The sequence below is a fragment of the Chrysemys picta genome, chromosome 3, assembly GCF_011386835.1.
Source record: "Chrysemys picta bellii isolate R12L10 chromosome 3, ASM1138683v2, whole genome shotgun sequence".
NCBI classification, from domain to species: domain Eukaryota; kingdom Metazoa; phylum Chordata; order Testudines; family Emydidae; genus Chrysemys; species Chrysemys picta.
This window is the reverse complement of record NC_088793.1, coordinates 146,068,619-146,085,842: the sequence shown is the minus strand read 5'-3', so window position 1 is coordinate 146,085,842 and position 17,224 is coordinate 146,068,619. Positions and strand designations below refer to the sequence as shown.

The window sequence follows — 17,224 nt, the reverse complement described above, 5'->3', positions numbered from 1 at the left end:
ATGTGAAGAGCCTGAGTCCCTGCAGTAGCCTCCAACTCTTCCCAAGACCCAGGGTAACAGTACATCTGCTAAGAAGTTTGCAGCCACCCCTGAATCCTGCCCCACTCAGCAAGGGTTCCTTATGCAAGGAATAATAATACCAACCCACCCAGAATTATTTTACACAGTTAATTCCTGTAGCTATGCAAGGGAGGATGCCTTACAGCATGGCCATTCTCCAGCTCCACCTCTCTGCAGAGCTTGACCATGTGGTTCTCACATGGGTCTCTGGAGCCAGGAGGATGTATGCTGCAGAGTCAGTACTCCCCACTTCTGCATGTTTGGGGGCTTCTCTACCTCATTCAGGTCCTGAGTCCCCTCCACTCACAAATGTCACAACACATGAACAGCAAGGGTTTCCTTCACACTCTGATCACTCAAACACATCTGAATGACATTTTACAAAGTTTTCCCCAAAATTTCACCTCTGCGCAGAGAATCAATTTGAGAAATGCTCATTCTTTATGAAAGTTGTGAGGGCCAGGAAACAGGGGTTTAGAATGGAATGAAAATCCAAAATGTTAAGATTTCAGCATTGCTACCTTCTCACAAGTGTATAAATATTTAAAACCCAAATAAAACATTGAGAGATAAGCAAGCAAATTTACTAGCCAAACAACAAACATCAGTTCAGTGAGCTTGTTAGTATCTTGTTACCTAATAAAAAATAATCCATAGGCCGTGGATTTCCCCACACACCCTCACCCCCCAATTTGTAGGTTCTGACTTTGGCACAGGGTATTTCCTGATGATTAATGATTGCCTGGGGTTAACAGCCTGTGGCTACAGCCTGGGCTACCAACTCTCCTCCTAGCTAGCCAGACATCCCCAGTTACCACATAGACACTTACGTTTGGTGCACCTCTGGAAGCCAGGAGCTTTGCTCCAGCCATGACAGCACTGTCCTCCGCAGACGTTCACCCTGCAGTAAAGAAAGGAAACAATCCAACTCAGCCCTTGACAAGGTACCTGTGCCCAGGTGTAGGGCTTTAAGAGAAGTGCCCTGTAATTCAACAGTGCTCACAGCTGGACCATTATTGCTTCCAGAAAATACTGTTCCACACCTCAGGAGGGGAGAAAAGGTGGGAAGAAGGAAGAGTCTGAAGACAAGCACTCCACAAACTCCTGCTACCTATAATGTATTTCAGGAGTTGGCAAGAAATGGAGTTTAAAGCCCCCAGGAGAAACCCCCTAATTTGAAAGATACAATAGCTCTAAATCATAACAGAAGCTCACTGTTTTCAATACCTCACCTCTAATGGGGTCTCCCCTGCCCCCACAAGGGGAATTGGGTTTGTGGCTATAGCTGGGGCCACAAGCTCTTTCCTTGCACATGACCGGACGAGCCAACCCCGCGCCCAGCTACAGGGGCATGTGAGAGAGATTACCGATTTCGGAGCTGGTTGCATGGCTTGTGGCTTTCCCAAAGATTAGACCCCAAAGCCTGGATCCGACTCTTCCCCGCTTTTCTCACACACACACACACACACACACCGGTAGAAGGATTACCGCCCCCCTTTAAAAAAAAAGTTCCGTCAGGGCTAAAATCTGCCCTGGTTGCCAGCCCCACGCTCAGGTGCTGGGGAGAAGACAAACAAAGCCCTGCAGCCGCCGCGCTGAGGGGCGAGGAGGAGGCAGCGATGGGCACCGTTTTAAAGAGCTGCTGCAGCAGGGCTAGCCCAGAAAACGAGCGGGGAACTCACGGCACGAAAGGACAATGACGTCGGGTGTCTCCCCACTTTCTAGCAATCCATCAAACCATAACAATGAGGAACGTCCCAGGGATATCGCTACCGCGGACACTGCATTGGGGGCAATGAACGGCCTCCGTATGTACCCGCACCTTTGTGAACTTGCTGTTTGTTTCTGATGTTGAGCTATGTGAAGTTTCCTCCCTCCCCCCGGCCGATTAATCTCACTCTTACTTCAGATGCCCCCCAGGGTGACCGCAAAAGTCACCGCCCGCCCCTCCTGCACTGTTGGTGGGAGGTCTGAGGCAGGCATTTGCGTGATAACTTCATTAATTCCGCAGCCCACTAAGGGACCCTCCGAAGCGCGGCTGCTTAGAGGGAGGGAGGAGGAGGAGGCTAGTAGGGGAGGTGAGCTCGCCTTACCCCTGCAGCGGGTGCGTCTGCTGAACCTGCGGGCTGGAGCTGCTGTTGCTGCGGGTCCCCCGTTGCTGCAGTTTGGAGCGCTGAACCAGCCTGGCTGGCTTGGCGAAGGAGGCTGCGGGGCCACCGGGTTTGTGATGGAGCTGCACGCTGGAGCCCAAGCGGAGCTGCACGCTGGGACTTCCCGCTTTGCTCATCCTGCGAGTCCGCTCTAGGGTGCTGGTGCTGTACCGGGTATTCCGCTCGACGTTAAAAGTGTGCTGTTGCTGGCCCCCGAGAGGAGCCGAGCTCTGCAGCCGGGAGCCCGCCTGGCCGGGGCGCAGTACGTATGTGATTCTCCTCAGCCTGCTCTTTTCAGCGGCATCGAGCGCCGGTGACAAAAATACACATGCACAGAGCAAAAAGCCCCACCTGATCCAAGCCATTTCCATTGCAAGAGCCCCTGCAGCCAGCAAACTCCACAACGCTCCCGATGCAAGGATTTCCTCTCCTCCAAAGTTTGTATGTGTGTGCAACTACTCACTTTGCCTGCGAGCGAGCTGCACCGCCCCCGGGGTGCTGCCGCTTCCACTCGCCTTTGCTTTTTCCTAGGAGAGTAACTTAGTTCTCCCCCATCCGCCCCCAAAAGGTTAGGAAATTTCAGCAAACAAGTTGTCCCATGGAGCAGGAAAACATTGTTAGAGGAAAGGAAGGTCTGGGCACGGTCTGAGCGCTAAGCAGCAGTAAAAGGGGAGGAGGAACAACAGCAATGGAAGGGGGTTCTCAATAAGGAGCAGATGTTTAGGCTGCTGGAGGTGCCAGTGGTCTCTGTGTGTGTAAGAAATAGTCTTTAAGCCAGATCAGGCTCAAAAACTCTTTTTAAAGTTTCTCTGCGTGAGAGAGAGAGAATATGTAGCTGCCCTGAGTGTCAGAACTGAACAGCCAATCTCGGGCAGACATGACGTCAGGCAGCAAATCCTAATTGGGAAAAACCATAAAATGGGGCTGAGACTTCAGTCACAATACACTTTAAAATACAGTTAGTGTAGGTCTAGAAAGCCACAGCTAGGGGCTTCCTGCCTCCCCACTTTTATAAGAAAGGGACAAAGAACTCAATTGAGTCATTGAGAGGGCTTTTACTTCTCGGATTTTACTAGTTAAGAGTGGGTTGATAAAGTTGCTTTCCTATATGAGAATCGCCCTGTACACGCACACTAGCTAAACAGTGGTGTAGAGACTGTATAGATTAATATGGACAAATAAGATGGTATAACCTGATGCAGATGCATCCGCTTATAATGTATAACGCAAATGTGTATTCTTAATGGCTCCCTCACACCTCAAAAGTACATTTTTGCCAGTGAATGCTATCATGTGATACTTTACTAAAAATTAAGTAACCATTTCACAAAGTGAATACTATTTAGTAAGTTACTACTTTAATTATGTGATTGCTAAGAGTTATTTATTTGAATTTTAATTATCCGATTGATCTTTATAAAAGAGCATAGGCATAGGATGCTAAATGCAGGAATATGACTAAACACAGTCCAACTAGGCTCCACGTAGCCATCTGTATCGATCAGTTTCCTAGACTGGGGCCTAAGGCTCCAAATCATGCAAAGGTTTAACTTTACATGCTTAACTTTACACATGTAAGCAATCTCATTGAGGTCACTAAGATTACTTACATGTGTAAAGATAAACACAAGCTTAAATCTTTGCAGGATCAGGGCCTTAGATTGTAAGTTCCTCAAAGCAGGGACTTTATTTGTATTACTATACGGCATTATGTACATCTAAGGGACTATATAAATAATAACTACCACAGCTGGAAAATAATATATAAACCAAATTGCCCAAATTCTTCCCTGATGTAGCTCCACCAACTTAGACAGAGTTATGCCAGGAATAAACTTGTCCCAGTTCCATTTACTTATTTCTGTAACATTGATTTTATTAATAATTTTCTTCAGTATCACAGACAAATAAAAGTAGTAAAAGTTAATGATACCCTGAAGATTCCATCCTTCGAAGTATTTGGGAGCTAATATATGAGAGCCATCTACAATGCACCTTTATAGATGGGAAATGGAACAAGGTATTGAAAACAGAATAAAATCTTTCACATTAACTGGACAGGTTGTAACCCAGGTTTTCCTCCTTGGGTTCTCCTTTCCAGGACTTTTGGGAGTTTGAGCCTGGCCCAAGCTGACTGGATTTTGTGCTTAAGAGCTATTGACACAGCTACTCCGCTCTGTATATGAAACAGAAGCCATTTAAATTGACACGGCTACATGGAAGAGTCAGTATAATGAGCATAACAGCTCCCTCCCCTCCAGATCTCATCTATTTAAATCTCCTCAAATATAAATAGATGTTTTAAATAGATGAGTTCTGGGTTGCTATATTCACACCACAGCAGAACCACATCAATGTCAAAGGCTTCTGCACCCCTCCCCCTAGCACTAAACAGTGATGCTTTGAAGAGAAAATGCTACCAGTACAAGAGGCATGCTGGTAAAGAAGGCTACATTCAAAATAGCCCTGGAAGTCTAGGTGGTGCAGAAAAAAACTAAACAAGGAGGATACAGCCTGAAAGTAGCTCCTACTTTTAATATAACTAAGAAATTAATTGTAAGACCATCCCTTTTTCCCCCATCTCAGAGAACCTGTACATCTTATTTAATGCAGAAGCTGGTCTATTGCATCCGAAGTTACGGTGCATAATTTTTAGTGTCATACCTACAAAAGTTAAATATTTTTAACAGATTTTTAAAAAGACTACCTTTAAATGGGGTGGGGACTGAGCACAGAGGCAAACTGATGGGATGCTCGGGATTGCTGCACTGCACAAGGCTGCTGCCATTCAGAAATTTTTCAGAATGAGATCACATCTACATGTGTGACTGGGCTTTTTATACAGAGAGCAACACCTGTGTCATCCCAAAGCAGAAGCCAGTTGCTTTTAAGAAACACAGTTTTAAATCATGTCAAATAGAGGACAAATGTGGCATATTAGTAGCTACTGTATCTGCAAAGAGTGAAATTAGCTTATTTTGTATGTCTTCAAAGGAGGTAAGTCCAAGAAGCTAGAAGTCCTTCATAAAAGAAATAGAAAGATGAATTTTTAAAAAATGAATAATTCTCAGGGCAAATGCAAGGAACTGACTGAGACTTATTGACACAAATCTACATGGCAGATCTTGGATCCAAAATTCTCTTTCCTCTGTGGAGTAAATCTAGCCTTCTCCTCTGTAGCTGTAGAGGTTCCCTCGACAGTAGAGCAGGTGTGGTTCTGCTGCATGAGAATGTGGGGCTGGATACAAGTATGGCATCTGGCCACAACATGAAGAACAACATAAGAGCAGGGCTGAAGAGCAGTAGCCGAGGCTATTTCCACTATTGGCCTGGAGTATCTTCCAGGAAGAGGCTCCAAAGCCACTTTATGATCTATGAGGGAATATTCCTCCCCTCCCATATGCACAAATGGTCAGTGCTCTGTCTGCCTTCTCAGGTTGGGTACTGCGTTCTATATTTGGGTCTAAATGAATGGAAATTCCATTGATGCCTAAGGACGTTCTATATAAGCAGGAAGAACAGAATACTGCCTTATGGACCTCAGAGGAATCTCACCTTTAGAAACTTATCATAGTGCTACCAAGATTTCAACAATTCAAACGCTGAAAAAGATGCAACAGACTTTGAATGTACAGTAAGATATAAACAGCAAAGCTAAAGTGTATAATGTATGTGATAACAGTACAAGAGAAAACTAAGTCTGGGGATATATCTTTCTTTTGTGAACAATGGACACCAGAATTGCTTGTAGTGAAGTTTCCCTCAGAATCTGTTAGTCTCCTTTCAGCACTAGATTTGCCATCTAACAAATCTATTGATAAAAGTGCTGCCAGAACTATTGTGTTTTGAATAATAAAGTAAGGTTATATTCTGAAAAGTAACTATGAAAATGGCCCCCTGGGAGGCCAATGTTTTAATCTGCTATATTTTATTATTAAACCAACATATAAACATGCAATGAGAAATACAAAATTATAACAAAAATACCGTGAAACTGTTAATCAAAGTAATTGACAATTAATAAGTGAGAATTACATCAGTGAGTAAATAAAAAAGTAAAAAAAAGTTCCAAATTTCAAATCACAAAACTAACAGTAAACCACTTATACCACACCATTAATTTCAAGAGTAACCACTCTCTAGATATGCTCTAGTTCAACCACAACTTACTGGGCTTGATGCAAGAACTGTGGAGTCAAGTTTTATGGACCAGTGGTATGCAGGAAGTCAGACTAGGTGATCTTAATGGTCCCTTCTAGCCTTAAACTCTATGGAGCTAACAGCTAAGAATCTCTATTGATTTCTCCAAAAAGATCTATGGGCCTGATTTTCCTGTCACCCCCGTGTCAATCAGGAATAAGTTACACCAGTGTGTAACTGCACAAGTGAAAGACAAATCAGACAAACATTTTCCCAAATAGAATTACATTTTGAAGCTTGACATCTAAGAGCCTGATTTTCTACTGCCATGCAACTTGCATAGCCACTTACACCTGTACAAAGTGAATGTAAAATGCTACTGCGACTATTTGGGAAATTTGTCTGTGTGAATTTATGAATTCCAGTTTGGTTTTGTGTTTGTATGTTTACACCTTTATGGTTGTCTTTCACTGCATTCATTCCTTTTCTGTTAAGGGGAAAGGGATGGGCACCTGAATGGGACGGTCATTAAAGACCATCAATAATTGAATAACCTTTCCCTAGCAGAACAATTATATGGCTGCCACCTAGGGAAAACCAGTGGTCCCCATCTTGTCTGCAGGAGGTAGGGTTGGAGCAGTGGAAAGTCCCCAGAAGGGGAACAAAGAAACAAGGATGTTAGAACTGGCTCTTAAAAACTCAGATGCTGGGAGCTTCAAGGAACACAAAGGAATATGCTTTCTGAGAGAGGGGGAATTTTTGACTGCTGGACCAGCCCAAGCTGAATGGAGTCAACAAGGAGAAATCATGTTCAGGAAGGGAAGACTGAGCTGGAGAAGAGAGGTCCAGGAAGGACCTGGAACTCCTAATAAGACACTGACCAAATCTCAAAGAGCACTCAAGAGTAGTAACACTCTGAGGGAGGAATAGTGTACAGGTGCTTTATTGTTTTGCCTAGAGTTGCAGCTCTCATGACTTGTATAAGAGTAAAGAAGTGATTAGTTTAGAAATCCTTCTGCAAAGTCTGCCTTTCTTGCTTCAGCTATCACATGTCTCTGAAGAGTTAACCATAAACCAGAATACCCATCAGGGTGGATTTCTGGGGAGGGTATGTTTGCGTGACTGGGCTGTCTTGGGGAGTCAACACTGGTCCTGGGGGCCCAAGGCAGCTGGACCATAGGGATCCATTCCCTGGAAGTGATACCAGGCAGAGTGTCTGTGCCTGGGAATTGTACCCAAGAAGCCGAAGCCAAAGTCTGTGGTTGGAGCCTGCCCAGTCCCAGGGGAGCATAGAGAAAAATGGATCCAATATGTGGGGCCAAACACACCTGCCTGGTGAGTGTCCAGTAGTGGGTGCTCAACCAGAACTGTCACAGCTATCAAATCAGAGCAGTAGTGTTCTCTCTCAGTGACACAGTATGGCAGAGGGGGGGTGAATTGGGCCGGATGAGTTAAAAAAAATAATCAAAAGACAGACTGACCAAAACCACAATATAATCTTTTTTGTAAATCTCATGATTTTTCATGGTGTGACTCATGATTTCTGAACCTTTAAGGTTGGCAATGCTGTGTTATAAAGCCACTTTGTACAGGTATAAATGACTGGAGAAGGTGCAGGACAGTTGTACACTGGTGAAACTCCATTGGTTTCAGTGGCATTAATCCTACTTTTTTCCGAGATAAATGTTGGGAATCAGTTTTTCTAACCATTAGCCCTGCAAACTCAACCTGAGACTCAACCATCAGACTTGGTTCTTTTTGTGCATTATCACCAGTAGGCCAAATTCTGCCTTTAGTTACACTGGCACAACCCCTCTCTCTTCAGTGGCTTTGCAGAAGTGTAACTAACTGGAACTTAGGTAATATCTATTATTGGACCAACTTCTGTTGGTGAGAGAGACAAGCTTTCGAGCTAACACAGCTCTTCTGGTCTTGAAGAGCTCTGTGTAAGCTTGAAAGCTTGTCTCTCCCACCAACAGAAATTGGTCCAATAAAAGATATTACCTCACCCACCTTGTCTCTTTAATGTCCTGGGATCGACATGGCTACAACAATAGTGCATGGAACTTAGTAGATAATCCTGTTGATAATGATCAAGAAGGAATCGAGTCCAGCTCACTTACTTTTACCTTTGTTGGCTCCATAGTGCTAACAGGAAAAAAAATTAGTCACTAAAATAAGCAAATATGACTGACTATCAGAAGCAGATCTGCCAAGTAAGAATGTGTTGGTGTCAATTTAATTTTCACACAGTAATTTTTTATAGCGGCACTGCACATTTTATATTGAAAATTATTTGTTGTTCTGGGCAGAAAGTGGCATTTACTCTGTTAGTACAGAGTACCATAGGGGCCAACTCCAGTTAAGACTTTTAGGTACTACCACAATATAAATATTAAATAATATTTCACAGAAGGCCAAATCCTGCTCAACCTATCCATGCAAGTAATTATAAGTATATCAAGGGGAACCAGATAGTCAAGCCAGTAGTGGGTTGAAGTCCAGGCTTGGGAAAGTGACCACAGACTATTGGCCAATGGTGGCCCTCCCTTTTTAAGGGGCTTTTAAGGGTCAACCCATGCATGTCTCAGTGCTGCAAGACTCATGCTGGATACTTTGCAGCCCTTGGGTAAGCAAGCTTTCTCCTTGTACGTTATGGTGCCAGCTGCAACTTTATGGTTTCTTTTTCAGTTCCTCCTCTCCAAGAGTTGTTTCTCTCTGAATAAGTAATTATTATGATTATTATTACGGAGAATGAGGTTCCATTGTGTTAGGCACCATACACACAGAACAACAGGCTCTGCCTCAAGGAGCATAAGTCCAGGTTTGGGACATGGTTGCTTGCCTCCCTTGGAACTGTAGGGTGAAGGCCGATTTGGTTTTGCATGCTGACTCTACTACCCTCTTGCAATTTTAGTTTTTGTCATTTTTCAGAAGACTTTGTAGATCAGGACCCACAGACCCATTGCTGCTGTTTATTCCAAGTTGGGGCAGCTACTGCCTCGGCTGGCCTTCTGGAAAACAAGATCTAACCATTGGGCCAGGGTGCTCTATCTGCTCTTGGACTTATGTCCATCAGGGTTTAGCTATCCCTTCACTGAATGCTCACAAGCAACCAGCTTAGCCTTACAGGCAGCTTTCAGTAACTCCTTACCACCCATCAACCACAACCCTCTTCTTATAAATGGGCATTAATTTATATCTAATCTCACATCATTATTTGCTTTTTTCCCCAGTTTTGCACGTTGGCCTGGCAGGATAGGATCAGGAGGCTCCTCTCTCGATCTGTACTGTTGGCTGGAGTATTGCTCACTGAGCTCACAAGCAGGCAGCTGGCCGCAGACAGATCACCATTGGGTTTTTATTGGGACTAGACTATTGTGGGTTCAACTCTGTGTCATGTGATATAGCCAACTACGACTGACATGGCTACAACAACACTGCCTTTGATTTATGAGCTTTAGCAACAATACTTCCCCTCCTTCTCCCAAGTTAATCATCTTCCATCTCAGGGGCAAATATTTGGTTGTGGACAATAAGAGAGTTGCACAAGTGGAATGGAATTGGGCTTCAATAGGGTAGCTGTGCCCAGTGGCCAATTCAGTTTGTCCAAACTGCTATGGTTCAGACAGGTAAGCTCAGACTGGTGACTACAGATTGGCGGAGGACAACATTCACCTGGCATTGAGACATGTTGATCTGATGACCAAACACCGATGCATGAGGGAAACTCTGTAACAGCACCCTGGACACCTTCATCTAGATAACATCATCTTTAGCAGCTGATATTTATGATTGGGACATACAGACCTAGATCAAGAATTGGTTGGAAGGTTGCTTGAGGGGTATTCCATCTATGCTCAAGAGTAATGGCATCTCTGTATACTCCAGCAGCATGAGTTAGATCCCTGATTGGATTTGCAGAGATAACAAGCTTTCATGGTGAGGGGTGGGGTTTGGTTATGCGGTAGCCTGCATGTAAATGCAGATCTTGGAATACAGTGGATCCATCAACAGCTTGAGTTTAATCAGGCTGGTCAGAACACAGACAGTTAGGCTGCACTAGATCTAAACACTGAAAGCGGAGAGGCTGGTGACAGCTTGGGGCGACTCTTTTCTTCCCCTTTCACAGCTACCAGAACAAGCTGCCTTTAGGGATTATCTTGTTTAGTAAGTTATAATAAAAGTTGCAGCCACTTGGACAAAACCTAATGCTTCTGTCCATCATTAGTGATCACTGCCATACCCAACAAAACTATTTGCTTAAGACTAGTAGGATTTGGCCTTCTTTCAACATGCTGACATAAATGTCACACTGAAAGTAGTCTTGTGCATTTATGTACCCTCAAAACCCACCCCCAATACTAGCAGAAGTATCTCCAACAGATAAATTAGGAGCTCTGCAGTGCACTTGCCCACAAAATGACTGATTTGGAAATGTATGGGATTTAAAACAAAAAAACAAAAAAACCCACCCACCCACTATATAGTATTCCACTGCAGTTATTTTTCCCCTCAACGAGGTAAATATTTCTTCTCCACAAAACAATTAAAATATCAATTGAATTTTTTAATTAGATTATTTATCCTCACTATTGCTGGTTTCTCTGTACAATCCCGTACACACTAATAATAAACATTCTGTGGGGGAAATTAGATGGAATGAACCACAAAAATGAAAAAAATAAATTTAATAACTATACTTTACCTTAGGAATAGACATGTTTAAACTAACACATTCTTCACAAAACCAAAGTAAATATTATAACTAATATTTGAAAACTCTAGCAGCATGAGTATGTCATATGCCAGCAACACTAACCTTTACAAAAATAAACTTCAGCATTTGATCCTGATTTGCACTGTTACATGGTGCACTTCTCAAACGTATTCAAGTTTCAGGGGAATGTTATCTGTGTGAAATAAAAATATCATTATAGGGCCATCCCATTGACTTTAATCCGCATTGGAGAGACTGCTAAAGGCTATATAACTGTACAAATCCAGGCAGTCAGGGCCCAATGTTCTTCCCCACCTGCATAGGTGGAGGGGTATAAAAGCAGATAGAAATGGGTATGAAAATATGAAAGCAGAGTGGCATCTCCATCTAAAAGGCAGCCAAGGCACTAATTCTGCATCAGCTTCATGACCTGACTATTTGGGCAATGTGCTGGGCAAAGGATTTGGGTCTTTGTGGCCTACTTTACACTTTTTTTTCTTTTTTAAACACATACCCAGAAGGTTAGCATTCTCAATGTTATCTTCCCCAGCAGGATAAACAACTGGTTATGGGGAAGCAGAGCCCACCTCTTCCCAGGGGCAGCAGATGTCCTCTTGTAATATCAAGATTGAAGAAGGTCCCAGCACTGCTCTCTCAGCCCTGGCAGCTAAGGGATGCATATGTGAAGTTCCTCCATGTGCTGCCCTTCCAGGCTTCTGAATAAGAAGAGTGGGAGAACAAAAAATAAATGTGCTTGGGGGTGGGTTGGGGAGGGGAAAAGAATGAGATGCTAAGTCTCCCTCTCCCATCTCCTTCCTCACTCTCCCCCCACCCCTATCTCTCTACAGGTCTATGCAGATTTGTTTAAATATATGCAAGTCTGCAGTCTCCTTGTTTCTGGTTTCAGGATGTTTACAAATCTGGAATGTCATGCCACAGAGGGAGCCCAGCCTAGGTGCTGACAAGTAAGGCACTTGGCCAATTGACTGGCTCAGATACCCTTGAAAAATAGCCCTATAGGGTGGGGCTGGGGTGAGACTGCTTCATGTAGGCTGCAGACTGGACCATGTGCTGTTGCCTGAAGGAATACAGCAGGCCCAAAGCAAGCCTGAAAACAGGACTGGAAAACAACTCTGGGACCAGCCTGAACCAGGCCTTGTCTGCAGATGTCTTACAGGAGGTCTGAGATAAGGGGAGGGGACTAGGGGGGCAGCCAGTTAAACCAGCTTGGGCGGCATAGGGCCAGGGGTAGGGAGAATAGTTAGGGAAAAGTGACTTAAATCTGCCACACGTGGAAGAGGGTTAGCCTGCATGGGCGTGGTAGCAGCCAGCAGGGTTAGAATGGTAATGTAGAGCAGGCAACAAACCCAGCCAATGGGGATTGAGTGACTTGGATCCAGGAGCACCTGTACCACAGCTGTTCCAGCTAGGGTTGCCAACTCTGACTGAAGCTATTCCGGGAGATTTTTTCCCCCAACTTCACAATCTCATTTTCTTAAAATATCCTATTACAATCTCCTGGATTGCTTTCAATAGTCACCGGGAGATCAATGCCGATTCTGGGAGACTCCAGGCCAAACCTGGAGGTTTGGCAACCCTAGTTCCAGTCTGGCTGAGAAAACCAGAAAAGTAGATAGGTGGGTGGGAATAGGGGGACAAACTACCAGGCAGTAGTGCCCTCATCACATGATCCTCATGCCAATTTCCTAACTAAGGGCCAAATCCTGGGGCACCCAAGGGAGTTCTAAAAATAGTTGAAATGCTTTTGGTCTCCCGTGCAAAAGGGCATCTTCCCCCCCCCAACCCTACATACAGGATTTTTTATAATGCTTGAACATTGTGGAGCAGTGCTTCCTAGCAATTTCACTGAGGAGAATTGAGATCACAGAGTGCATCCACTGGATCACAGCCCTACAAGCGGGTGGATTAGAGGGGATAGCAAGCTAGATCTGATACTCCTCTCCATGGGCCTGTGCCACAGACAAAGGAAGGATTTCCCATTGATTTCAATGGGCTTTGGATTGAGGCCCATATGGTGTGGTAGGGTGAAGGGTACCCTGTACAGCAGCTACTGTCTGTACAGGATTCAGTCACATCCCTGACACCTTTTTAGTTCCTGCAGGCTTTTACTCAGGCTTTGCTGTTGGGACCAGGAATTTGACCTCCAGTATTTGATGGTGAAAGTGAAACATGTTCATTTGCATCTTACCCTAAACAGTTGTTTCTAAAATAAATACTGGTAGTTGCCAACTTTTTTTTTTTTTTTTAAGTTTGCCATTGTAATTTACTGTGGTTACCTAAAGCAACAGCAAACAAATCTAGACAGTATGCAGTTTGTGGTCCAGAGCATGGCCCCAACATCTTCCTGCACTCAGACATTCCAGTGACAGTCAGCCAGTGAGTCATTCATCCCGCTGCTAAACCACACCAACAAAAGGGGTGTACATGGGGGGTTGGGGGTGTCAACCATTCATTCATTTGTTCATTTACTTTTTCCATTTAAGCTCAGTCCTCCAGGACAGTTCAGATAGATGCATGTATAAGGCAGAGTACAGTGGAAACTAACTGGTTAACTCCTAGCATGCCTTTATTTCAGGAAGATTCTTCCACAAAGACATGAACAGCCTTAATACATATACATGCTAGTATGTTTGATTATACTAATCTGCAGGATTATGAGCATACACACTCATGCCCCATCTAGAAGCTACACCAACATACACAGGATCTCAGCACCCCTATCCTGAAATGGTAGTGATTGTATTCCAGAGTGGGCTTGTGGGCAACCTCACATGGTATGGTAAACTGTACCCTCAACTGTCTCAGCTCGTCCTTGGCCTTGCAAGTCCAATAATAGGTGTAGCCTGCTCCCACCTCCTCAAAGTGGGACTCAGCAGTGAGTTTGGTTTTAGTGAAGGCAGTGATGTCTATGTTATACCTCTTCAGTGTTTTGGCAACAAGGGCTAATCTTCATTCCTGGCTTTGGTCATTATCAAGAAGCGTTCAGACAGTCCATGACCCAAAAGTCAGTCTGTGAATCTTTGCGTTATTTTGATGGCTGAATTGGATAACTATCCAGGAACAGTAGCCTGACAGTACAGAAAAGGCAGACTGTGTTTAGGGTTCCTTTTCAGTCCCCTTTCCCCAGATCGGGGAGAGCAGCACTGCTCTATCACCTCAGGAGGATACAAGCTCCATATCTGCCCTGATCTGTGGAGAATGACCATCACTACTGTATGCAGAGCTGTGACTAAGGACTGCCAGCAGCACTCTCTGCCTGTCCACTCGTCACTTCCCCTGCGCAACAGGACTCCAGTGAGTTGATTAGGTTAAATGACTTGAATGAGCTGAGTTAGTTGAGCAACATGCACTACGAATGGATTTAGGTGAAAGAGCTTTTGTGCAGAATCTCTCTCTCTCCCCCAAACAGCTGTTGCAGCACTGGTATGATAAATGCTACAAGCACAGCAGCTAACTTTGGTGCAAGATTTGTATTCAGAGGTGTCCTTCTCATAGATGAGCTACCTACCTGAGCCAAAGAGCATCATCTTCCCATGGATTTAGTGATTGGCCAATGGCTGCATATATAATGCAGGTTGCTCCTATATGCCATCACAAGGCACGTGCTCCATTGCCATCCTCTCCATTGACGCTAAGCTGAACTTGTTCCCCAAGGGAGTCAATGACTGACTATGGTGTTCCACATAAACTTGTCCGGAGACCAGTACGCCACCATTACCAGTGCTTACACACAGACAATGACTCATACAGATGAGATCAAGGAGCTGTTTTATGAAGATCTGAGAAGGATCATGAGAGGGGTACCACACCAGGACAAACTCATTGTCCTTGGAGACTTTAATGCTCATGTGGGAGCTAACTCTGACCCCTGGAGCAGGGTGCTAAGCTATCACAGCATTAGAAGGTCAAACTCCAACAGCCAACTACTTCTCTTCTAGTTCAATCTCACTATTATCAACACAGTTTTCCAACAGGCCAACAATTATAAAACAACATGGATGCATCCCAGTTCAAAACACTAGCACATGTTGAACTATGTAATTGTAAGGTCTAGAGACATTAAAGATGTATACATCACCTGCTCTTTGAGAGGCACCGAATGGTGGTCAGACCATCAGCTTGTGAGAAGTATCATGTCACTACATTTCTTACCAAGGTGCCCAGAAGATGCCTCAAACCATCAAAGATCAATGTAGCTGCCATGAAAGACCCCAGCAAACAATCAAAGTTGGCATAGACACTGAAGACTGTGTCATCTGAGGTCCCAGAAAACTCCACAGACATTGAGGCAACCTGGCAGAAGCTCAGAGATGTCACATATATTATGGCATTCAAAATTCTTAGCTTTGTAAGGCAGAAACTTAGCTTTGTAAGGCAAGACTGGTTTCATTAGAATGTCCTGAGAGAGACAGGCTACTGGAGACCATGCATACTACACACAAGTCCTACATCTTGGACAAGAAATCAGCAACGAAGAAGGCCAAGTATCATAAGGCTAAACAAATGCCACAAAACCAATTAAGGCTAATGAAGAACCACTGGTGGGGGCAGAAGGCTGCAGAACTACAGGAATTAGCTGACAAGCATGACATGAAAGCCTTCTATTAAGGTCTCCATGCTGTGTATGGCCCAAAATCTAGAGATACAACCCCTGTCTTCACAGCAGATGGTAACTGGCTACTCACATACAAAGGCAATATTCTCTCTTGCTGGGCAGAACACATTGATAGTCTTCTATCAATCCACTATGTCCAACAAAGCCATCGACTCACTCCCACAGTATCCTGTCCTGGAGAAGCTGTCCATGGCCCATTCTTTAGAAAAGGATATTAAAGCCCTCAAGCAACTGTCCATGGGCAAGTCTCCAGGCCACAAATGCATTCCACCTGAAGCGTACAAATGTGGAAGTGCCCACCTGGTCAGGAAACTCACCAGCCTTTTCAAGACTATATGGCAACAGGGTACCATGTCCCAGGAGTATAAGGATGCTTTCATAGTTTATCTATACGAAAGGAAGGGAAGCATATCTAGCTGAGACAACCATCACACAATCTCAATGCGGTCTATAGCAAAGAAGATCCTTGCACAGTTTGTCCTCAACAGGCTCATCTCTCACCTGGTGTATCCAGAATCACAATGTGGCTTTCATGTTGGCAGTGGCATCACAGACGTGATTTTTGCAGCCCAGCAAATACAAGAGAAGGTTCATGAACAGAGCAAGGACCTGTACATGGTGTTTGTTGACCTGAGCAAGGCCTTCAACACGGTGAATCATGAGAGCCTATGGAAACGCCTTCATAAATTTGGTTCCCCAGAGAAGATGATTGCTGTCATATGCTCATTTCACAATGGCATGATGGGCCAGGGTGATGGAGTGTGGACATGTAATGGCTCCAGTCCTCTCTGCCATTGTATTTTCAGCCATGCTTTTGTTCGCATTCCAGGACTTTGACAGAGGTGTACACAATCCTTTCAGATTGAATAGACCCCCTCCCCCCACCATCTAATCTATAATGACTCAGGAGCCTGTGCCAAGGTAATTGAACAAGCTATTAAGAGAGCTCCTGTTTGCTGATGTTTGTGCCCTCATTGCACACATGCTCAAGGACATGCAGCTTATCATGGACCATTTTGCCTATGCCTCAAAATGCTTTGTTTCACAATCAGTGTAAGAAAGACAGAAGTCATGTACCAGCCAGTGCCACACCATCAGCATCACGAGAACCATGATCCAGCATCACAACTGACAACACACCTCTCAACTCAGTTAGATAATTCTGCTACCTGTTTAGCATACTTTCCAGCCACACCATGTTGGAGGATGAGATCACTCAGCATCTGGCAAAGCCAACCTGGCATTTAGCAGGCTCACCCACAGACTCTGAAGAGAGCATAGAGTCTGCCTCAGAACCAAGATTAAAATCTACCATACTGTTGTACTCACCTCACTCCTCTACAGCTATGAGACACTGATGCTCTACCAATGCCACTTCAAACAGCTGGAGAGCTTCCACATTCGCTGCCTAAGATCCATCTGTAACATCAAGTGGCAGGACAGGATACTCCACACTGAACTATGGCATTGTGAGCATGCTCCTTAGAGCTCAACTTCACTGGGTCAGACACATGGTCT

At 44.4% G+C, this 17,224-nt stretch overlaps 1 protein-coding gene across 11 annotated transcripts in view; it reads right to left on the bottom strand.

Annotated features, from left to right (window-relative positions):
• LTBP1 (latent transforming growth factor beta binding protein 1) overlaps positions 1-3,010 on the bottom strand; it is a 333,039-nt gene extending 330,029 nt beyond the window's left edge. For 9 of the 11 annotated variants that reach the window (XM_008174437.4, XM_042848435.2, XM_008174449.4 and 6 more), the window contains exons 1-2: positions 2,154-2,715; positions 891-961 (exon numbers count right to left, since the gene is read on the bottom strand). In XM_008174437.4, the coding sequence (XP_008172659.2) occupies positions 891-961; positions 2,154-2,581 (499 nt within the window). In that variant the 5' untranslated portion in view covers positions 2,582-2,715. Of the gene's footprint in view, positions 1-890; positions 962-1,427; positions 1,447-2,153 lie in introns of those variants that run through there. The other 2 variants (XM_008174460.4, XM_065589215.1) reach the window with 2 other exon arrangements.
• Between the last annotated feature and the right edge of the window lie 14,214 nt (positions 3,011-17,224).